The sequence below is a fragment of the Egretta garzetta genome, unplaced genomic scaffold (genome assembly GCF_000687185.1).
Source record: "Egretta garzetta isolate BGI_Z169 unplaced genomic scaffold, ASM68718v1 scaffold89, whole genome shotgun sequence".
Lineage (NCBI taxonomy): Eukaryota > Metazoa > Chordata > Aves > Pelecaniformes > Ardeidae > Egretta > Egretta garzetta.
This window is the reverse complement of record NW_009269997.1, coordinates 838,577-862,501: the sequence shown is the minus strand read 5'-3', so window position 1 is coordinate 862,501 and position 23,925 is coordinate 838,577. Positions and strand designations below refer to the sequence as shown.

The 23,925-nt window shown below is 43.9% G+C and overlaps 1 protein-coding gene across 1 annotated transcript in view; it reads left to right on the top strand.

Moving 5' to 3' along the window:
• Positions 1–23,925, top strand: part of ADGRL3 (adhesion G protein-coupled receptor L3) — a 271,134-nt gene that overhangs the window by 225,344 nt on the left and 21,865 nt on the right. Inside the window, exons 18-21 of the mRNA XM_035902812.1 lie at positions 12,170–12,196; positions 15,521–15,689; positions 18,519–18,644; positions 21,266–21,362. Of these exons, the coding sequence (XP_035758705.1) occupies positions 12,170–12,196; positions 15,521–15,689; positions 18,519–18,644; positions 21,266–21,362 (419 nt within the window). The remainder of the gene's footprint in view (positions 1–12,169; positions 12,197–15,520; positions 15,690–18,518; positions 18,645–21,265; positions 21,363–23,925) is intronic.

Genomic DNA, 23,925 nt, shown 5'->3' with positions numbered 1-23,925 from the left:
ACAGGTTGCCCAGAGAGGTAGTGGAGGCCCCATCCCTGGAAACATTCAAGGCCAGGTTGGACGGGGCTCTGAGCAACCTGATCTAGTTAGCGGTGTCCCTGCTTACTGCAGAGGGGTTGGACTAGATGACCTCTAGGGGTCCCTTCCAACCCAAAACATTCTATGATTCTATGATTCTATGATTCTATGCTTGAGTTAGGAAGAGGTGCAGATTTTTAATAGAGAAGGGAAATAACCTTTGAAGGAGCTTTTCTAGGGATGTGAGGGTCTTGCAATCTCTGGAAAACTTTTAGGTAAGATCATAGTCTTCTTCTCGGTAAATTCATAGTTGTCTTCTAGGTAAGATCGTGGTCTTCTTCCAAAGTCATTGGCTCTGACTTGCAAAATGTTGATGTGATACAGCAGCTCTGGAATAAAAAGCCACAGACCACATTATTTCACAGGTGACGGGGAAGATCCTTTCTGAGCTTACTCCGTGGGTCTGTACAGTTGGTGAAAAGACACTCAGATCTGTTTCTCAAGATGCACACTGCCTTTGCTGGCTCTCAGCGTGGTCCCAGAGCCTTGCATCTTGTCTTACTGGTTTGTATTTAAAAAAACAAACCAGACCAAACCGAGGGCCTACACTGGAGGGCCCCTTGCTGCCATCTGCATGTGACAGCTTTATGGCACATGGGGAGCTGAATGGGAGTTTGTTCTCCCAGTTCATTTCCTAGCACTGCTCTGTGTTAGGCTGTGGTGAAGCTCTCGCAACATAAATCCCGAGCCTGTTCAACAACAGCAAAATACTTGATTCCCTATGGAAACGTAAAAATAAAAGCCATAAAATATTTTAATAGGCTGTTAATAAGCACCCCTGCAATCTGGTGCTTGCCTATGTCACTTTAAAGGTTAGAAATACATTATGAAGTATAGAAAATAGAGAACCAAATAGCTCCGCTTAAATTAATGAACTTGATAAGGGATCAGGTGTCACCTGGGATACCTTTAATTACTGCACCAACAGAAAAGCCATTCAAAGGGCAGTGCCTGAACCAGATGCTGTGTGGCTGAAAGATTTGTAGGCACTGTGCAAAGTTGTAAAAATAAACTTCCCTAACCTTCAGGAACAGTTCTTGTATTATTGTGCCAGCGTGGGAGAATCTGACATTCCTGCGGTGGAGCACTGGTTACCCAGGGGTTACCCAGCAAGAGATTTGATGAGTACAGAGCTGGTTTATTTTTTACCGACCTTAACTTTTCCACCTTAGCCCAGCACTTTCAAGAGGGAAGTAGGGTAGCCACGTATGTGTCCTTCCCCCTGTGCCAAAAGCATCCTCCCTGTATGGCAGGTTGGTACTGAGCCGATTCAGTGGGTTGCGCCTGCTGAGACAGCGAGGTTCGTGGTCTAGTCCTGCTTTTGAGGCATGTGGCCAGAAGATGTGAGTTTGTGTATGTGGGATACGTTGTTCGGAGCTGCAAGAGTTTTTCTGCCTGCAGCTGATGCCAGGAGGGAAGACTAGCTCCCATTTCACAACAGATGCCATCACCAAGAGCAGCATGTTTTTACCTAGGACTTTTGAAAAAGTTGTTTGACTTCTTCCTTCAGTACATTTTAACAGAAATTTTAAGGGTTCACCCAGGGCGGGGATCTCTTCTGCCTTTTAAAGATCTCTTTAGTATGAAGCGATGCATACAAGGATGCCAAAACGGCTGCCTCCTGGGTAGTGCATGTAGCTTCTGCCCATGCCTCCCTAAATGTGGGATGGGAGGGGATTCTCCTTCCCAGCCTTTTCCAATGGCTGTTTCTGGGTGCTCGAGGTGCACTGTGGCCATCGCTCTTTCATCTCTTTGCAGCTTGTCAGCAAGCATAGGTAAGCAGATTTGGGCAGTGAGGAGCATCATTTAGTCTTTGCTAGCTCTGCCCACATCACTTGTATCTCACTTATAGCACATCTGAGAGCATAAATGGGATGCACAAAATTGCTCGTGAGCACAAACCTATTCACTGTCCACAAATGTACCCGTGAAAGCATTGTTTCTGAGGATTAATTCCTCCAGACCTTACAGACCCTTCCTTGCAGGGAAGACAGATCTTTCAAGCCATCGACTATGCAAGCCTTTTGGATAGCAAAAGCCTGCTGTGCTACTTGCACGCCTGTGAGGTGGAGACTATAGGCGTATCAGTGTGGTATTGATGCACTCTTGCTAGCAGATGGCTCCTCATGAGGATGTGTTACCAGCTGGAATACTTTAGAGCAGCTGTGAGGCTGTTTTACCGGAGGTTGCTGCCGTATGGAGTGATTTCTGGAGTCGAGCAGCTCGAAGTCTCTACTTCGCGCTTTTCCATTGTGCCGGGTAGATGTTAGAGGTGCGAAATGTCTCAGACTGTTGTAGACAGGATTACACTGAGTCTTTTTTATATTCACGTTCCTGTAGGAAGACTTATGTGACAAAGGAAAATACATCTATAATTGAATAGTCCAACACAGTTCTTCAGCTTTCCATCCATCAACTCCTTTCCGGGTGGTCAGGCATGTACTGTGGCTGCTTGTGGTCCTCGCACACCCGGTTTTCATCCGACTTGTGCCAGATGCTGCGGCATGACAAACTGTCTGTGTGTTTTGGGATGCTTAACCCCCATTCACAGTGCTTCTCCAGCCACTGAAATACTGCTCACTCAAGTCATCATGGCATTAGTAAAGGACAGAAAGGAGGGGCTACACTTATGGTAATCCAGATGTGCTCTTTACCATGTTTACTGAAATCTGGGGTCCCGTCTTTGGTGTATAGTGTTATTGTGCGTAATGTGGGGCACTTTAGTTACTAACATGGAAAACTGTTAGAAAATAGGGTGGGGAGAGCAATTACTTAGTTAACAAAAGGCAAGTCCTATAAGTGGATTGAGAGGATTCATCAACGGGGCCGAACACCTGCCACACCTGAAGTTACACAGGGCATCTCCAAATGGCCGGATGGGAGAGGGTTCAACCTCCTTTATCCTAGCAGAGACCAGAAGCCATCCTTTCTCTTCCTTACAGATGTAACCTTTCCTTTGAAGTTCCTGCAGGCACCCATCCCCTCTCCCCCCGCTGCTGCCTGGCCGCAGTTGTGTTTGTTAGCATTTCCCCCAGCCAGACCAGACTTCCTGATGTTCTTCTGCACTGCAGTATGTGGCAGCGAGATTTTGTTTTATTTTATTTACTTTGGAAGGGTGACGTGCGAGCCATAGCTGCCAAGCACAGTTGCGGACCTGCTAGAAAGAAGGCAGGAAGCGAAGGGCTTTGTCAGCTCACTTCTCTTTTGGTCCCATTTTATTGTGTTATTGATTTAGCCAGGGTATAGCTTGGCTTCTGCCATAGGTCACCTGGATGCTCTTTAGAAAGAACAACTCATGGGGACCTCGTCGAAGAGGAGCATGTCAGGCTGTAGTCCTGGGATTGTTGGAAAAACTCATCCAGTGTAATAGAAACCCCCACAAAAGTCATCCTGGAATTTTAGTTTTCTTTCTTTCAGACAGGAGACCCAGAGTCTTAGCTGGGAGCTCTTTTTGTTGTTAGAGGTGCTATTAATTAGGGGCCTTGAGATAGTTTAATCCTGGCATTAATCACTGTAGTTTTGTTGCAGCTTTCTTCCCTCTTGTGGAAACCTGCTCCCATCCCATCTTCTGCAACAATACAATAAGCACTATATCAAAAACCTGAAATTCTCTGGAAAAAATGTATTTATTCCAAACATGCAGGGGAGAATGTTTCTAGGTATTGTGACCAGATTCACAAGAACACATGCTGAAATCCCATTAATGGGGATGATGCAGAAATGTCCTGCATTGCAGTCTTCAGAAATCAATCCCCAAATGACCAAAACGAGCCCCCCTCAGGTCACTGGCTGCTGTGGCAGCTTCCAATGGTCCGAGGCTAAAGGCACACAGCCCTGATTTAATGGATAAATAAAAAAGTATATGTTCTCCCAAGTTTCTGACTTGAAACAAAACTCACACCATACTCCTTTATTTTTTATTTTTTTCCATGGGAGTCTCTTGCTCACAGGCTTACAGAAATAAATCTGAGAATGGCAACCTAAAAGCCAAAAGTAGGAGCCAAATGCAAAGACTCAACGTTGATTATTACTATATAAAACCTTGCAAAGCCCGGTCTGGGCTCTTTTAGGGAGTCCAGCCTGGGCTGGGAGGGGAGAGGGCTGAGGAGCATCAGTCACAAAACTGAGAAGCCCCTTTTGAAAATATGCCTCCTTTGCAAACCATTGCCATATCCTGCTCTCCCCATATGTTGTATGGGTGTAAGTGATTATCTGCTCATTTTCTTGCTTCAACATATGTGTTTTATTTAAAGAGACATGACTAATCCCAGCCCCCAGATTAGCTTGTTGTTTCAGTCCTGTGGGTTTTCTTAAGTCATAAAATAATCCTCAGAGTTAGGTAGAAAATTGAAAACAAAGGTTAAATAGAACTTCCAAAAATCATCTGTGGAAATGTTTAAATTAAATCCTTGATTTAACACAGCAGTATTGTGCTGGCAGGAACAGAGGTTTACCAGTCTAGTTTTATTTATTCAGCTGATTGAAATGCAGAAAAAGTAAACATCCTGGGTTTGGTGCAGTCAGGAACGAGTTAGACTTTTGAAAATGCAAGATTTCTTCTCCTTCGGTAGGAAGAGCTTACATTACCGATGCAGAACAATAATTTGTAGCAGGTATTCTTTTACTAAAGGAAGATTAATTTGTGCTTTATTCTAACCATTTTAGAAACAAATGAAAGTAGGGAGACAGCAAGGTTTATTTCATCTTTTGCTATTGAGATTTAAACTCATCTATCAGTTTCCAGATCTTTTTTGTTTAATCATAAGACAGTCCAACTTGGAAATAGGTTGTGATGCCAAAGGGTCTGGAATTGAATATTGCATTGGGTTCACCCAGGGTCTTGACTTGCAGCAGCACTTTAATCCTTCATTACTTCTGGGTTTGTAGTTGCTTGGGAATGCCCAGCGAGGACATGGTCCAGCGAAGAGGTCCAGCTCATGGGAGCATGCCCAGCACAGCGCCTGGGTGCAGAAGGCCCAATCTTGTATTTTCAGCATACTCAGTTCCTGGTGAAGTAAGGCCTTGAGGGTCTGTGGCAACGTGCGGACTCCTTCTTCGGAGCAGCAAGCAGGGAGAGGAGGTTACAGGCACCCATGCAGCTTCGAGGAGATGCACGTGTTGGCGTGAGTGGTGGAAAGGACGAAGTACAAAGGGTTTGAAACACAAGCTAGTGAATGCAAACACTTACAGGACCCACAGTGAACCTCTGTTAAACATGACCTGGAATCCTGACTGGCCATTACCTATAACTTATAATGTTAAATAAAATAGCAGTGCCTATAAAGAATGAGCTTTCTGTTAAGATTTTCATACAGCCCTACTAACAAAATTGAAAGACTGAGTGGGCTATTCAAGAATAGGGCATTCAGAATCTATCCTTCCCGGCCAACTGTGCTGTATGCAGCATTTTTTGACTCCTCTGACTGCTGGGCACAGCAGGCTCACAGCACAGAAGCTCCATGGATGCCTTTTGGAGAGGAATCATCCCTGGATTCCTGCTCCAGGAAAGGATAATCTCATCCTAGGGAACAAAAAGAGTCCCCAAGCCAGTGTTTGGGTCTGGATAAACTTGGATGAGAAATGAAGTGTGTGTTTTAACAGCGCTTGGGACATGCAGGTAGGGCATTCTCTGTCACCAGACGACTTGGCAGGAATGTTTTGCAAGGATGACCAAACAATCTAGGTACTCCTGGAAATGAGGAATAGCTTTTTCTCTCCCTTGGAAAACCTACCCCTGTGCAAAGCTTAGATGTTAGCTGCAAAGTACTGAGCTGGGCATTAGAAACTGCCTGCCTCACTTGCCATGTACAGAAGCTCAGGCTATGATCTTTGTGTCTCATATGGCCTTGAGAGAGAGTACAGTGCCTTCACAAGCCTGATGGTTGGCTTAGCATCTCCCTGGACCCTGCGTAAGAAAGCACAATGCTGCCTAGTCCCCTGGGTAGCGCAGTGCTGCTCCTATATAGCCTTTATCTGCATCCCTGCATGAGCAAACTTTGAACAGGCAGCCTAAAGCAAACCCAGAAAAATCACTTGGAGTTGGCACAAAATGAAGTATTTACAAGCTTCCTACCAAGAAAAGATACAGCACATTTATATTTTGCCAGAGTACAGGGTTTGTGAGCACCTCAGAGGCAGAAACCCTGCCGATGCTGAAAAAAAATCTGAGATTGCACTTCTGTCTGGGTGCCTTTTTCCCCAGTGATGTTGATGGCAGCATCCAATTTTGTTTCTTGCAATCTGCTGCTGTTTTTCACAGAAGGGTTTGGTTAATATCTGACTGTTTTGGCTTTGCGTTTTGCTTGTTTATCTATGTTTTTTGTGATGGCTGCGTTAATGTTGAATGGTGATTGTAAAGCACTAATCTTCCCACTGACAGGTGTCGTCCTTTCCAAATTTAAAAAAAAAAAAAAATAAAAATCAATCAGTGGTTATTGATTTGAGAGAGTGTCCTGGAAGATATTAAATACCTAAGGTCTTTCTGTGTACCTATAAATCATGATTATTGTTTTAAAAGGCCATACATTTTAAGCATTTTGTCAGCAAGCCCTGCTGGTGCTATTTGGATAATACAAATGTGTCTAAAGGCTTTGCTGAATCCGTATCGTGTGGAAACAATCAGATACGTGGTTACACATCAGTGTGGTTTGAATAATTGTGCCATGCCTTTACAGAGTTAGGAGGAAGGAAATAAATGGGGTAAGCAATTCTGAGGGTAATTAATTACTTACAGAAAATGAGATGAGCTTAACAGAATTGCTCTTTCCAATTGCAATAATTAAGAACAAATCTCAGAAAGCAGGCCATGACTTCCTCAGATGAGTTGAGGGGGAAAAGGATGATGCTTAGCCTTTGGCAGAAAAAATCAGACATATGTTGCCCCAGATCCTAGGCTTGGGCATCACAGAGGGCCAAGGAAGGTTTGGCTTCATTTGTCTGGATAAGATTTTCAGAGCTACCAGTGGATATCAGAAGTGGCTTTCAATCTAAATAAAACTTCCATCATACCAGGAGGTAGGACCCCAACCTTTACAGATCTCCAAGGCATGTAAAGTCAGGTTTTTTTTCTGGAAATGAAGCAGTGACAGGCCCTCTGACCCCCAAGATGGTTACAGAGGTCTGCAGGGGACCAGCCACCTCCTGTCAAAGACAATGCAGGAGCCAGAAGATGAGACTTGGAAATGATGGCTTGGAAAGCCGTGTGATGAACGCCAGCAGCCTGAGGAAGGTGATTAGGAAGACATTTGGCCTCATGCCATCACGTTGGTAACTCTGTCACGAAATGCGAAGGCAAAATCCTTTAAGCACTCTTTTATTGCTTGCAATTGATTTTTCTCACCATGAAGACGCTCCTTCACTAATTAGCGATGAACCCGTTCGCTTTATGAGGGGAGTGCTGGACTTTCCAACTCCTTCCTGTAGATTTTCAGCAGTTCAATAAATCAATCTTTTCTAATCCTTGAAATTTAAAAAAAAAAAAGGAAAAGAAAACAAACATCCCTACTGCCTCATATTGGCAGGCGGTGGGGAGACACAATAGCGTGCTTTATTTGGTGTCTCTCCTGCTTGCCTGCAGGAAATGTCTGTCTCTCTGCTTTATTTGTGCCATATTAAAATGGATTCCATGGGTCTTTCCGAATGCTTTTGAGGGGGCACATCATCCATCTATTTTTATTTGGGTTTCATCACCCGTAACAGCTACTAAAGGTCCTGTGTACTCACTTTGGCATTTTTGCTTGCTAGCCAAACTGTGTTATTTTGGGGCCCGAGCACTGAGTCAATGTGCTTACTGAGCCTTTTCCTGCTATTGGGGAGATGGGAAAATACTTTGAATTGTCAAAAGAGTGATAAATTTGAGTTAGGTAAAGTTAAACCATAAAGAGTTGAATAAAATTGTAACACCTGAAGTTGATTGGTTATACAAGGTTTTATTAAAGGCCCAATTTTACTCTAAATGTGGCTCAAAATGTACACTTCGTTAAATAGGGGGGAAAAAAGTAAACTCTTTTCAAAATGTAAGAAGACCATACATTATTCTTTTTAAATGCGAGCTGAATAGCTAGTTTTTTCTAACAGGCTTTCTCTGTTCAGCAGTATTTTAGAACCAATCTGTGTGTGAAGAGAAATTCTTGCCTTACTTTTCCTGCTGCAAAAAATGAAGCCTTTAGCAATCCCGGATATTGCTAATCTACATACATGGAAGTGGTCTGCACCATATAATATAAATTGCAGATCTTCTGTGCCTCTGCATTGGGCTGTCAGTGTGTATTCTGGCAATTCGGTCACCTTGTGTCAAAAATGTTCGCATTTTAAAAGGATGGGCAGCACAAAAGGGGTTTCTGAGCTTAGGATGCATTGGTTTTGAAATTCCTTAAGTATCTAAACAAGGATATAAGTACCTAATTTTAGCAGCTTTTTTAAAAAGCATTAGTCTGGAAATATCACAGGAATATAGAATATAGAAGGTAATATGAACAATCCTTTCTCATCATTGAAGGAGAAAGTACTCTGGGAAATTGGAAGACATCTAACTTAAATAAGACTTTGAAAGAGTTTTACATGATGTGTAATTAACCTTAAGAAGTATTTGCCCCAAGGTGTAGTCAGGGCTTTTTTAAGATTAGAAAATGAATTAGGTATTTATATGGATTGGTAGATCATTCACTATCCATCATCTGGGCTGCAAAGAAACACAAGGGAGGTGAGGTAATATTTTGCAAGTTAAAGAAATAACGTAACCACTGAAGATCAGCTTTTTAACTTCAGGTATTTGAATGTGAAGCCCCCACCTAAGTCATCATTCAGGTTTCCCCTGCGGTCAGTAGAGAAAGGTATTTCTTCAGGGAATAGCGAAGCCTCACCTACCTTAAATACCTGTTCTTGTAGGGAGTAAATTGCCCTTTGGGGCTACTAGTCTTGCGTTAACTATGGAAGGATCGGAGTCATGTAGTTTAAATTCAATGGGCTGTATCCCTTTCTGCCAGGAATTGGAAGAATTTATCCAAATCTGGAGAAAGCACTTTAGATCTAGTGCCTCAAGCTGTGCTAGGCTAGGTTTTCCAATGATTTCTGCTTCGACTGTCATTTGCTTGTACCACTAGTGAATGTAATCTCAGTTTTTCCAGTTAGCAGCTCTATTTTCTTGTGAGCTACGGCTCTTCCAAGGCTTTTCTCTTGTCTAAGTGATGTTTTTTATGTATTGCCGATACTGACACAGTATTACTGCAGCACTGATAGATTTCACAGGCTTCACCAGGGGAAAAAAAAACATTCTGGAGTAATTTTTGTCTGACACGAATTGTTGCTAACACAAAAGTTAAGCTTCTTACAACAGCCGAGTTGGTAAAATGAAAAGGAGTGATCTGTATTTCATGAGGGATATAAGAAACTAAGTCCTACTGGCCCTATGTGTAGAGATTTGAAGTGTTTGGAAGTTAGGCATCTTTGAAAATCTCACCCGCTTGCTTTGGGCAGTGGGTCCTAGGCACATCCAGGTTGGAAACGGGGTACAAGCTTCTCGGGTCTTTTTGATGGTTTTCTCCTGAGCTGCTTTGAAGTGTGAGCCTCAAGCTAAAGGAAATCCGAGTTTACCAGTTTTGCGTTTTGTCTGTACAAAGATGAAATGGAGCCTTCAGCTGCCTTGAAGAAAGGCTATTACAAATCACTGAAAAACTTTGTGAGGGTCTGGATAGCAGCAACAGAGTAAAAAATTTCCCTAATTCTCTCTTTTTATAAGCTATCACCAATGACAGTTCAACAGTAAAATCTTTCCCATAAAACCTGAGTGCTTGTGAACACAGTAATAGAAATTCATGCCCTGCTCCTGCCCACATTGCTGGGCTGTCTCACATCTTCGTTTAGTTTAATTGCATTGCAAGGGAGCTGCAGGTCCTGCGGTGCTAGATATACCATGAGCACAATGGGGACCTGCCCCCCTGATCCTGCAGGCTGAGCGGATGAAAGGGCAAAGAGAAGCAGAGGGATTTGACCAACATAGTGCTACATAGCTGGGATGGGCTGGAGATCCCTGTTGGTGCAGCTAAGAGAGGAGCCTTTTAATGCCAATGGCTTTTCTGTGTTCCTGGTACCTCCCCAGATATGTTGCAGATGCAGAGGTCGCACTGTCTCAGCCTATGTTTTGCTAAGCCAAAGAGGCTGGGCTTTCCTTCCTGTGTCTTGGAAGCAGGGACTCAGTTCCCTGTGTCAAGCCACCTCCTCTGCACTTGATTCCTCCTTCCTTCCCTCCTGATCCCGATATGCTTTGTGCTTTCTCAGTGCATTGTAGATACCGCCTTTGAGTGCCCTAGGGTAGGGCAGGTAGGATGTCCTCATGTGGCTGGCGGATGTGGCACAAGATCTAAGGTGCGCAGCTGTCAGGGTGGCAGCTGATGACCGGGGGGGGTCCCTGCAGCGATGGCAGCCAGGGGAGCTGAAGGAGGTGGCTGGATGCTGGAGCAGAGCTGCAGGGAGCTGTCAGTGCCGGGGGGGATGGGGACGGAGGCAGGGAGGGCTGCAGCCCAGAGATGCTGTAGGTGCTCGAGCTGAGATAGCACTGCTTACCTGTCAGTAAGGTGGGGACAGCTATCTTGTCCCCCGTGGTGTGCCCTCCACTTGTATCTCACTGCTGAGAGTGGGGTTAGGGCAAGTGTTATGTCACCAGATCCAGCCATTCGATGACTGTTCCTTCCCTTTCCCAAAGACCCCAGGTGACCATGCCAGGGCAAAGCTGGCGCTGGCAGCATCGCTGCCTCTTCTGTCTCAGCCAAGGACAAGGTGGGGAGAAAATAGGAATGTTTTGCACGGTATATTGTGTGAAACACCTGCCTCCCATAAGCACTAACTCCTGCTCCCGTTCATGCTCAGATGGCCCCTCTGTGGCTTCAGGTGCATGTGAATGGTGTGGAAGTTGTTCCTACATGGTATTAGCCATTGCAAGGAGAAAACACAAAGACTCATCTTGGATATACATAGTGTCCCTCTCAGTCAGAATTTACTGCTGAAAATCATTCAGCTTTAATACAGCTTCTTTCTAACTTGGGCTGAAGTGGGTCCCCTCCAAGTCGGAGCGATTTGTTCAGCAGAAGGTGTAGGTTGACACATTGCCAGTAGTGACCAAAGGAAGTCTCAACAGGATGGACTGGCTCCAGCTACGTTGGCAGGGGTAATGAGATGAACATGTTGAGCCAGCCTCCATCTCTGGCACCCATGGTAGCTACTGCAAGGGATCTCGGGCTCAAAAGCTCCATACCGGGGAAAGAGGAAGCCTGGGAGTTGGCCTGACCTCCCCACGTGTAGCACATCACCCACCATGCAGGCAGAGTTAGGTGCAGAGACTGTCCCAGAAGGTCAGGGAGACTTCCCTGGGAAAATAGCTGCGACTAATCTTATGCCCCCACAGTGGCAGAAGCTCATTTTGAGTGGTCCATCTTGGCTTCTTCTTCACTGCAGCAGGCTGCTTTGCACACTTGCCTGGCAGAGTCGTTTCTTTGTCCTTCCCCGTGAAATGGGAGTAAATAGGTCAATGCTTTCTGTCACCCAGGGCTTTAGAAGATCCTAATGCTGTTATCTCAAAAAGAAGATCACGCTGCAGTCTGGCTCGTAAGTTGGCAACTTGAGAGTTACACTTATGAAAAAGTAAATGGCAATAAAGGGGTTACTGTAACACACTACAGCGCCGCAGAAGGAGAGCGCTGGAGGCACAGTGAAGTTTTGCCACCTGAACGCATGAAAGCCTTCTGTGGTGGCTATGCTGGAGCTTCAAAACTCATCTTCTCCAGAGATACCCATGATATTTAAAAGAGATTTCAAAGTCAATTAATAATTGCGTGACCGGAGCCAGGAGGGGTAGCTGCAGCTCACAGCTAACGATGCTCGCTTCCATGCATGAAGCCAGCGTCCTAGTCGTGTTTCAGTTCCCTGGGGCAGTGAGCCAGCCTGGCTGGTGTGTACCAGGCACACCTGATGCCAGTCCAACTTTGGTTTTGGTGATGGCTGGTGGGAGAAGGAAGGGGGACTATCACTAAGCTATATTCTCTATGTCATTATATTTCTAATGTTGGTGTTCTTGTCTTTATGTCTATGCATTCTTTAGCTATGAGGATAACAGACCCTTCATCAAGTAAGAATGACCTGAATGGCTGATAAATTTCATTTATCAGTGTGGTCTCATGAACCAGCTGTCAGATCAATATTGAAAAATCATTAAAGCTTCTGTCATTCGCATTTGAGGCAGAAGAGCAAACTGTGCAGGAAAACGGTCAGGCATACAGCTAACGTGCAGAGTAAATGTGCTGCATATGTATTGCCAACCAATTGTCACCACATTGGCTTTATATGCTTTGATTGGACATTAGTTGAATTCAAGGTGAACGTTCCCAAGTTAATCCTGTGTAGTACAGACTTGTTATACCAATAGTAACCCTCTGGTCCACTGTGCTCTGTCACTGAGAGTGCTTTATGGTAATATAAATACAGAAGTAAATTTTCAGAAAGGTGCATGGATGGTAATCCCCATGATTCCCATTCCAGTTAATGGGAGCAGTGCAAGGAAATCCATGTCTGATGCATTGGAGACTGTCTCCTTACTCATGGAGTACCTAATTGTCCCTAATTGTAAATCTCAGATTTTCAATTACACCAAAACATGGATGGTTTTGTTTCTTTATTGCTATAAAATTGCACTATGGAAAAGAAAAACTGAGAAAAAGCAACAGCAAGTCTGTACAAAGAGCAAAACAAAAACCACAAGCTGCACCAAAAAAAACCTGCAAAGCAAGCCAAAAATGCCTAGAAAATATGTGCCTTAGGGCATCTCTGCTTTTTCTCCTGCAACCAAAAAGTAACGCGCAGTAGCACGAAATGGAAGCAAATCAACTTTGCAGTAGACTTTCAGTTTGTTCTTCTGGTGAAGAGTCCTTTGTGTTCATTCTTGCAGCATCATCCCCATGTTCTCTTTCATTGCTTGGTTCTTTTTTTTTTTTTCTGCGAATACAGGGTGGAGCTATGCAAAGTAATCTCCACGCCCTCTTTATCTCCAGGTCATGTTTTCTGAAGCACAACACTGTAGCGCATGCGGTTTGCGCTGTTGAGGATCTTCTAACCCACAGATTCCTTTCCATCACTGAAGGCAGCATAGTTCCACTAAATAATGGTTTCCCTCCTGCACACCTCTGCAGCCAAAGGCTTTTTAATCAGGTTCGAGAACCGGCTGTGCTTCAGAGCTGAATAGCTTTCTGATACCCTGGGAATCATTTTTAAAAGACTCTGTAAATGCAGGAACCTTTTAATCGTGGAGGAGAAGAGAAGGGGGAGGGGAAAAAAAGTGTTTTCCACTTAATTTGTTGTTCTTCTTTTAAAGAAAAAAGAAATTATTTGTATTTTTTAAATTGCCATGCAATTAAGATGATAATGTGCTCTCACTGATGGTGGAATCTTGGGGAGAAAAATATACCAAGCGGCTAAAGCTGTAAACTTTATCTAGTGGCTACCTTTCTGAAGGATTTTGAGAGTGCATTTTCAATTTGCATCATGCTAAATATTTATTAGCGGGATTGACTGGAAATGCTTCAAAGGAGCTGTTCTGGTCTGCTAGATACATAATAGTGATTTTTAAAGAACTGCCTTAATAAGCTGTTACCTTAGGGAGCTCTTCTGGTCGTGTGGTTAAATAATACATATTCTATAAACTTCTGTGGAAGAGTTAATGCTGTATTTTCATTCTAATACCTAAAGAAAAAAAAACAGAAAACATTAATACAACATCGGTGGGCTTCTGTTTGTGACAAGGCCTGCTAAAAGGAAAAGGATTCTAGGCTGCAGCTGCCGTGGAGTCTTCACAGTGGAGCTTGCCGGCCTGACCTCTGCAGGACTTATTTTTCCCCTGAGCTGCTGCTGCCTCATCTTTCTCCTCCCTGCCCTATCTCTGCTTAGCAGATGGAAGCCTAAATATGCCCTAACCCCGGCCAAGTCTCTACAAGGCTGAAGTGGTTTAGAAACATAGGCAGGTCTTTGTCCCTGTGAGCCCTTCTGCAGCACCCCAGGCTGCTTTGGGGCAGACAAGGATGCAGAGGCGCTGGCGGGCTGCAGGCTTGTCTGCTTTGGGGAACCGAGGGCTTAAATGGTGAGGAAGGAGTGCAAAGATTGAGTATCATTGGATTCATTTTTATGATGTTACACCTAATAATACCCAGGGAAGACAGAAGAAAATCAAGGCCTTCAGGGAAAGGGCAAAGGGGTGTTCACGGTGCTGCTTCTATGCACTTATGTCTGTGCTTCCCAGCTAGAAGTTGACTCCTTCCCCTGTGCCGTAGCAATTCCTTTAAAGTTGTAGGTAATTTAGCATGTGGAAACTAGGGAGATGGCATGGCGCCGGACCCAGTTCCTATCCTGTTTGTCACACTTCATCTCATGTCCTTGTATTGGAAGATCAGTCTCTGAAAAGTTAATTTAGCATGTGACTAAATGTTATTTAGCAGGGGTAACATGAAATACTTCTCCTGCCATCCCAGCAGAACTTCCAGCTTTCCTGAAAGTGCACTGAAAAAAATAACATGCAGCAGCCGTCCCATGTCCCCAGCTCTGTCTGTCCAAGCAGAAAGTCACTGAGAGAAAGCAAGCAGAACCTGCGGGCTACCCATATTTGCTTGAACATTTTGGGGCCAAGCAGTGGCTGCACCCCTACCGCCTCTTCCCTCCTGGGGTGGAGCAAGTGATAATATTAGTTTTGCAGCTGATGTGAAGAAGGATTGCCCCTCCTTTTCTCTGACCAGAAGCGTGGCAGCAGCTACTTTTTTAGCAAATGTGGTGTGTGAGCGCCTATGCATGTATACGTATTTCCCATCATCTCAGGGTGGAAGAAGCGTGAAGCAGCATCGCAGAGAGCCTCCTTCTGCAGAGCAGATCTGGCAAGCAGTGAGGGCTTTCCCACCTGCTTGTAGTTGTTTATCTGGCTTACAGGCATATGGGAGACTAGCTAAAATGCAGCAATACATGTGTCTTGGTGTTAAGTGTAAAGAAGCTAATCCAGCTGGCACTCCTGCCCCAGTGAAACCAGTGGACACTAAAGAAGTGACATTTGGAGTCGTTGTTTTGCTTGGTTGATTTTCTTTTCCTGCCATTTGCAGAAACAGCATCTACATGTCATTTACATACACGCTGCTTTTACATTAAAAAAAAAAAAAAAAGAAACATTGTGATTGCAAATATGCTTTGGTTATGATAAATTTCTGTGCTCATAACATTTCCATTTCCGTATATTTCCTCAAGCTTGAAGATTTGTAAACTGCATCCAGCTTGAAGACAAAACTCCCTACGAGTAATTTTGATACACTATTTTCTTTTTGCTAAAACCACGGGCAAAGTCTTTGTGCTTGTAGATGCCTGCCTTCTTTTGTAGATGAAAAACCAATCCCTTTGTTGTTTTTTTGTTTGTTTCTCCTAACAGGTCCTGGGTTATAGGTGCAATAGCCCTACTCTGCCTATTAGGACTGACCTGGGCGTTTGGACTCATGTATATTAATGAAAGCACAGTCATCATGGCGTATCTCTTCACCATATTCAATTCTCTGCAGGGAATGTTTATATTCATTTTCCATTGTGTCCTCCAGAAAAAGGTAAGACAGACGGTTCCCAGCGGCAAAAGAGGTGGTAACAGGGTGCTTTGTTGCCTAACAACCGCAGTGTAACATTGTCTCTGTGCCCTGAATTCATTTCACGCAGATTTATATCCATGCACCTAATAAGGGTGGTATTTAGACTGGAAACTGGCAAGATGCAGAGGAATGAGGTGATAACAAAGATATGTGGCAGTGGCATTTCAGCAGCCAGGGTGCTGGCAACAAGCGTGTCAGAGGCAAGGGAAAAGGCAGCTGACAGTTTGCAGGTCTTTATGGTAGCAAACCTGTAAGAGGGCTTTGCCTGCCATCGGCCAGGTTCTCTTTTCCCATGTGCCAGTGTGAGACCGGAATGACTCCACCAGCATCCGGAGCGTCCTCGCTTGAATGAGTGCTCGCAGCAAAATGGAGCTTTACATCCTCATTTGCAGTCCCTGCAGGAAATCACCCCTTTCTATAGCAGGATATATGGGTTGAGGCTATGTAACAGGGGCTGCTTCCCCTGCTTTTGTAAGAACGGAAGGACCTGTGCTCTGCAACAGTCCATTAGCCTTTGTATCCCTTGGTCCTAATGTGGGTTTTTGGAAATCTTCCTCAAAGCAAGCACAGTAAGCGCTTCTTGGTGGAACTTGAAGTAAGCCTCAGTTAAAGTTTGCAAGATAACATGGAGTAACTTGGGTAAACTCTGGCGGGGATGGGACATCAAAATAAAAATATCTGTATGTATATGTAGATCAAACTTACAGTCTCTGACCACCAGTAATAAATATTTTTAAGAACCATTTTATTCTCCACTGAAATTCAGTAGTACAGAGGTCTCCAATTTTGTGTACATCTGATAAATTTTTATGTACATCTTGGTTTCAAAGGGCAGTTTCTTTATCCTATATAAACATGGATATATCTGGGTCCCAGTGTCTCAGTGTGACCAGCGGCTTCTGGTGAAATGGCTTACTGGGTGAAGTCAGGGGCATGTTGGGGTCTGTTCTCCACCTGAGAGCCCTGGGCTTGCTCCTGTGTTACCCACATTTTCCTATACAGGGAAGGAAGATCTGACCTATGAAAACATAAGCAAAATTATTTGCAGCAAGTGAGCTCCACGAGCAATGCCTCTGGAAGGATCTGCAGAGCTGTGCAAAAATGTCATCCTTGAAACCAAAGGAAGACTTTTGGGGTTCAGAGTTTTGTCCTTGTCATTTCATCTCAAATCTGTGTACCTTAAAAAGCTTAAAAGCTTTATCTAGATGCAACTGCCTGCTGATGATCCCAAAACTTTCAGCAAAAAGGTTTTGAGGCAAGATGATAATAAGAATGTAGGAAGCATCACTGTCACTAATTAAACCTGAAGGTGCCTCTTTGACGGGGAGCTTGAATTTCTGCACCATTCTTACTGGTCCATCCTCCCACCTCCAATGCACCTTGCAAAAGGTCAGTCCCTAATCCAGCATCCCAGCAGAGCCCCGCAGCCTCCTTGGCTATCGGGATGCTCACTCGGCATGGAAGAACCATTCTCTTTTCTGTTTCAAGCCAGTCTACACCCTTAAATCATCACTGATGACTGTGGGATTGCTCCTGATTTATGGATGCATAGTGGGAAGGAGGATGCAGCTGGTACCTTGCTGTGGGGTGGATGCATCTCTCTGACCCAAGAGCTGAGGGAGGAATTATTTGAGAGGAGGGAGAAAAAAATCCTTTCCTTTCCTATCTATCATGGACTAGAAAATCAGCAAAAAGCTGCAGAGAGGCAAGCAGTGGGTGGCTAATTAAAGCAATTGAATTATTTTCTCTCAGCAAAGGATTGATTAGGCACTTGAGCATATTGGGCACTCGTGGTATTGTGTTTGTCTCAAGCACTTAAGGAAGAGCCTAATGAAAAAGCCGTAATTTGCTATTTAAACAGTTGTTTCACTGAGTTTTGAAATGCTCATAGATAGTCTGGCAAAATTTCACAGCTAACCGTGTGCTCCAAGGAACCTCTACTGGTGTTTTAGACATGCATGGATTTTTGTGGACTTTTTTTTGTCAGTGGGCAACGTAACCTGCTTTTGGCATTTCACTACAGCCTGCTCATTTTCAGCCTTGTTCCATCTGGTTTCTGGGTATTGCTGCCCATAAAAAAATGACACCTGAAGCTCAGTCAAAGCTTGGATTCTGAGCTGGCACAAGTCAGTGTGGTTCCCCTGAAGTAAAGGAGGTGGGACCGCATTTCTCCAGGCAAGGACTTGGCTTGGTTTGACTGCGATGCCCATTTAAAACAAGACCGGCTTACACAGTGCTGTTGGAAGGCAAGCTCCAGCCACCCCTGTGCACTGGGAATATAATCTCCAGGGATGCTGGCTCCACAGTTCCCTCGAGTTTCAATTTGACTGCAAGAAATAATTAAAAAAAAAAAATCAATAGCTCTTATATGTTTCTTTTGGAATTTTTCTTCCTAGTCCCCTGCCAGAAGCAATAACTTTTAGAACCTTGATGAGCCAATATGCTAGTTTACATCAAATCTATGAGGATATTAATTTTCAGTCATAAATAGTGTATCTGTAGTTTCTCCTGTGCTCCTTTGATGTGCCTCAGAGGAAGCTACAACCAACTGGTGTCAACAAGCAGCTTTGCTGCATAAAAGCAGTCCCTTACGCCATCGTAAAAGGTGAGCTCATGTATTGAGAGCATTCAGCTGCACTGCAAGGTGTAATAGGCTTCTTCCCCACGTACTGCAACAGCTATCATTTTAATGAACCACTAAGGAAAAATCAGGGGCTGTGTTGAAAAGCAGAAGGCTGTGGGTTGGAGGAGGAGCTGCCTGCTAACTATCATTGCTCTTTCCTTGGCTAGGTACGTAAAGAGTATGGAAAATGCCTGCGCACACATTGCTGTAGTGGGAAAAGTACAGAGAGTTCTATTGGCTCAGGAAAAACCTCGGGGTCACGGACACCTGGAAGATATTCCACAGGCTCACAGGTAACCTGCGCTTATTGTCCACAACCCAATGCTTTGCACCACTGCACCGATACCCTTTCACGGCTATGCTGGGAGAGAAGCTCCTCGTGGCACCAAAGGAGCTGTCTTAGGGTTCTCCCCAGTGCACCCGCAGAGATTTCTTTCCCTCACGGACCTGAATTCAACATGGTGGCTTCCCTTGGGATGTGATGGCAATTAGTGCCTCTCCAAGAACCTTCTAAATAATTGTGATGAGACTAAAAAGTCCAAATTTGCCTTCCAGAGGCAGGTGGGCGGTCATCACCTGAGCTGTCCTGCCCACTATCCATGGGAATCAGGAGCTGGGAGCATTTTGTCAGCTATGCTACATCCCAGTACATCCTTTAATCATGACCTGAACGTTGTTGTCACTGCTGTTGCCACCTACAGGAATGATGCTGTAACAACCAAGTAATTTTCTTCCTAAAAAAACCTAGAAGAGTCTTGCAATAGCCTTCATAGTGAAAGGGCTTGCTTTCTGGCATTCAGTGCTTTGATCAATTCCTTGCCTCACTCAATTTGCCTTAGTTTATAGACCTCTTAGGAGAATCCATTGGGGTCAGATTATTTTATTAAGTTACTGAATTTGTTACACTTTGGTCACATGAAAATTCAGTGTTTGCGTAGTTTGTGCACTTAGCAATTTTGAAGCTAACTTGTATGTACAAATGCAGATTTATGGATGAACAGTTCATATAAAATGAAGAAGCTTACTTCTTAATCAATAGAAACCAAACACAAATTTATTCAGTATTACTAATGGAAGTAATTATACATGGCAGTTCCACAATTAAATTATGAAAGACATGCAGTGAGTAATAGTTTATAACCTCCCAGGAAAACCTAATTTGCGATTTATGTCTTGGAGCAAATTATTATTTATTTTCAGCAGTTTCCAAATTGCTGTCCAAGAGCTCCACTTCGGCATTTTTGTAGGTCTGGATGTTATGCAGGGCAAATAACAGCAATAGAGTACGGAGCCTCTCTTCAGTAGGCCATCAAATCCCACAGTAATCAATAATGTCCAAAACTCACTATATCCAGCAATATTCAGGTGGCTGATTTGAAAGCCTTTGGGTTTACGTAACTTAGCTACTGGGTAGGTGCCCTCCTCTCCGAGAAGAGTTGACTTTAATGGGCTGTCCCTCTTGGTGGTCTCAGCACAAGAAAACAAGCCCTTTTAAGGGTGAACTTGAGTCTCCTGGCAGCGTCCTCTCATGGCAGGTGAGGGTTGAGGTCCCAAGGAAAATTATTTTGCCTGCAGAAGTGCCTGAGGCCTGTCATAGGCAGGAGAAACCTCACACAGGTGATGGAGAGTGGATGGAGATCAGTCTTAGTTATTGAGAGCGTCTGACTCCTAACTTTTGAATAGAGAAGTCCATGAGGAGAAAAACTCCTAAGACACTTTTTTTCTCTGAAAAGCACTTAGGAAACAGAATAATTAATCCACAATGGATCATGTCAGAGAAATACAATATATTAAATGTCCAGGTGAAAAATAATTGCTGTAAAAGTGCATGGGCCTCATGCCACATTGTGCTTCCATTTATAGAGGGCTAATGCATGGTTAGGAGATACTGTTACTACATAGTTAATGAGTAGACTAGGAGGCACTTTTCAGCTGTGACCACAGTAAGCCCTGGAAGATCTCACATGACTAAGATGCCACTATGGGAAGCACTGGATTTTTAGCAATTTGGAAAAACATGGTCTGTCACAGTGGGAACCAGCCTTCCCGATTCCCCAGACCGCCTAGCACCACTTTCGCACAGCTATGGGACGTGTCCATCATACTCTGAGAGCTGAGGTGCAGGAGTTTCCCCTGAACACCTGGCTTCCCCAGTCGTATTAACACAGGGATTGTGGTTGAACTGCTTGCAACATGCATATTGGCTGATTTATTGATCTTTTGCAAGGTTTAGTTAGGGAGGAGCTAGACAGTGGTGTAAAAGCCACAGAGGTAGATACTCCATGGCATATTTGAGAAACAAAACAGAAGGCCAACATATTCAGGACACTTTCCCCAGGAGTGGAAGCTATATCACAGATAGCAAAACCATCACAGATTTTTCAGTAGGGGAATAGAAGTCATTCATTTGGGGCAGGGAGCGGGGAGGGGGGTCCCCTGATATTCCCCAAGTTGGATAGTAGCTATAGAAAACTTCCGTTCATTCAGGGACACCAAGGCTTAGATCAAGACCTCACAAAAAATAAGACACAAGCTATCTGAGATAGTATGGGAAGCATGCATGCTTCTATGTGTAAGTTATTTTTCTGTTATTTGGTGCTATACTGGTAAATCTGCAACTCACATGGGTATGGGTTTCTCTCGTATACAATTTCTATCGCTTTTTTAAATTCAGATGTAAGCAATCCAATTATGCACTTCTTTGAGATAGGCATTTGTGTTATGAAGTTAGGCAGGCAGGGTCTGGCATGCACAAGGCGGGTTGTAGCAAAACAGCAACCACTTGCTTACAGCTGTCTGGAAACAAGTCTCATCCTGAGCTAGACATGCCAATAGCCGTCTTTAGTGAGGCAGAAAGAAACCTATGTGCAGCTGCTAAAAATTCATTACCTGCTGTCGTTCAATCCCTCTTCAGAGCCGGATTCGTAGGATGTGGAATGACACAGTTCGAAAACAGTCCGAGTCTTCCTTTATTACTGGAGATATAAACAGTTCAGCTTCACTCAACAGAGGTAATTATAAACTATTTTTCATATCTCTAACTCTTGTGATGGCTTTAAGGAGTCTGAAATGTATTGCCCCTTTATCCCCCTTCCCTCTCCTCCTCACCTTGAATGGCACTGGACCCTATTATTCCAAACAAATGTTATAGTGGTATCTGGGAGGAGGTTTTGTGGTGGTTGGTGCCTTTATTTCCTTTTCTTTATTTATTTTTACACATGCATTTTCAAGAATTGTCATTTCTGGAAGGGAGTTAGGAAAAGCAAAAAAAGATAAATGAAGTTGAAAAGAAATCTTCCCTTTCCCTCAACAAACTGCTAGTGCCAGAAGCTGCTGAGGTGTCAGGCCTCACTGCTGACAGTGAAAATGGGCCGTTATGGCACTGTACAGCCTGTTTTAAGCATCACAGGAGTCCTGATTGTCCTGGGTTTGTAGCAATACTGTTGTCTTTACAGAAGAAAAAGTGAACAGCAGAGCATAGACGTAAGAAAAAACTGTGCTTGGAACAAAATTGTCTGTGTTGATGCTAATAGACCTAGTTTGAAGAACTGACTGATGTGAACTTTATAGACATCTGTGGAGGAAAGGGTATCAGAAATGTATATGCCAAACAAAATGTGGTGCCTGGCACAGGAAGAAATCTGAACAGCTTTTTTTAAAAAGCCTTTTTCAGGGAGTTGCAGGAAAACAACGGTAAGGGAATACGAAAAAAAGAGCCTCAGAGATTGGTTTCTTTCTCCTCCAGTAGAATTACTTTATGGCTTAGCCTTGAGCAACCAGATACCAAATTTTGTTCTGTGTATCTGCCCCATTGATGCTGGAATTAAGAGGGGGTAGAATTGTGGTTACTGGGCCCTGCTGTTCTCTCATGACGGTGAAATCAAAAGTTTTTCCAGTCCTGATGGTTGGACTGCAAAGCTCAACTGAGAATTGAGTTGAGACTTTGGTTCTTATTCAGTCTTTTAGTCACCAAGAATTCCCACTGATTTTAGAGTGATTTTGCCTGAGGATAGGCTTGAAGGATTTTGACTGTGCTGTTAGTAATGTTGACTACTGAGTGCTGGGGAACTAGGGGTATACAATTCAGTTCTCTGAACATTTTATATATCGCCCACATCAGTGCAAAGGGGAAGGCAGTGTAGTTAACATGTACTTTTCTCCCTCAGCCCACTCTGGTGGTTTTTGTGCCAGGATATTTTCACTTTGCACTGAAGATTCATTGATAAAGGTGGCTATAAGATGCCACTGCTGCAAATGCCTGATTTATCCACATGCGTTGCCCTCACGCCTCTCTCTGTCTTTGCATCAAAGACTGGAGAGCTACAGCCAGGCTTCCCCGAGGCTAATTTAGACGAGGATCTGTTGTTGCACAGAGGTTACAGCAAGAACCGCTGTTTCCTTTGGCCATCCATCGCTCCATCTCAGTGGCAAACCAAAATGTGTTATGTATGAGATGTTTGCTGCTTCGGTTAGTGCAGAAGTTGACTTGCTCTCCAATGCAGGCTACAAAGGGAAATGCTTTAGCAAACAGGATCTTCTGGGCTTGTCAGCAGAAGAAAGGCATCACTCCTTCTTCAGTTTAGGATTTTTTTTCCCTGCAAAGAAGGGAGTATGACCATGAATTGGGAAAGCTGTGAAGAGGTTTCAAGTGGGCAATCTTCATCCCAGTGTGGCAAGAGCCTGTTACTAGATGTGCCTGTTATTTAAAGGTCAGCTGGGAAATGAACTGCCGGGGGAGGCATCTCAAAGTGGATTTCATCCAGCTGTTTTCCTTGTGTGGCATCAGATGAGATGAATCACCTGAAGGGCCTGAGTCTCTTCACTGACTACAGAAGCAGCCTGATAACTGTCTTGGAAGGGAAGCCCTTTAGGTGGGACACTTAAGTGACGCAAATAAGTTGTACTACTATACAGGGGCATGCTCCCTCTTTTTCACACAGGCAGGCGCAATATTTGTTGTTGTTTTTTTTTTCTTTTCTGGTAAAAAGAAGTATCTGCAAAATGGAGGTTAAAACATTTCTTTGGAAGCTAACCTCTCTGAAGCAGCAGGTGGTCAATTCTGCTAGGAAAATACACCTGACATCAACAGTAGTCCCAGCTGCATGGGGGCCTAGATATTTCATGCTTTATCCTGTTTATTCCAGCTGTAAAGAAAGGTTCATGGTCTTTGCATAGAGCATAAGTTGTTTCTTCAGTCTCTTCAGAGAGAGCTGCAGCCTGAACAGACTAGAGGAGTAATGTGGTTTTCATAGTTCTTGTCTTCCTCTTAATATTTTAATATATATCAAGCTTTAAAGGAGCTGTTTCATTAATGTTTTATTTACAAGTGTGCGATAAAAGCTCAGAGGAGTCAAGTGTGAGCCTTGAATTGTATGGTTAATAGCTTTCCCTGCCTGAGGTTGATACAACAGGCTCGCGTGCCTGCTCAGAAGTCCCTCCTCAGCCCTCTTGGCCTAGACGCCTTTTGCATGAAAGTATCTGTATTGTCCCAAATCAAACATTCTTTGTGTGCTGGTATTTTTCCCAGAGCCTTCAGACAGCAGCCTCCTTTCTAAAACAGAGATGAAATGATCC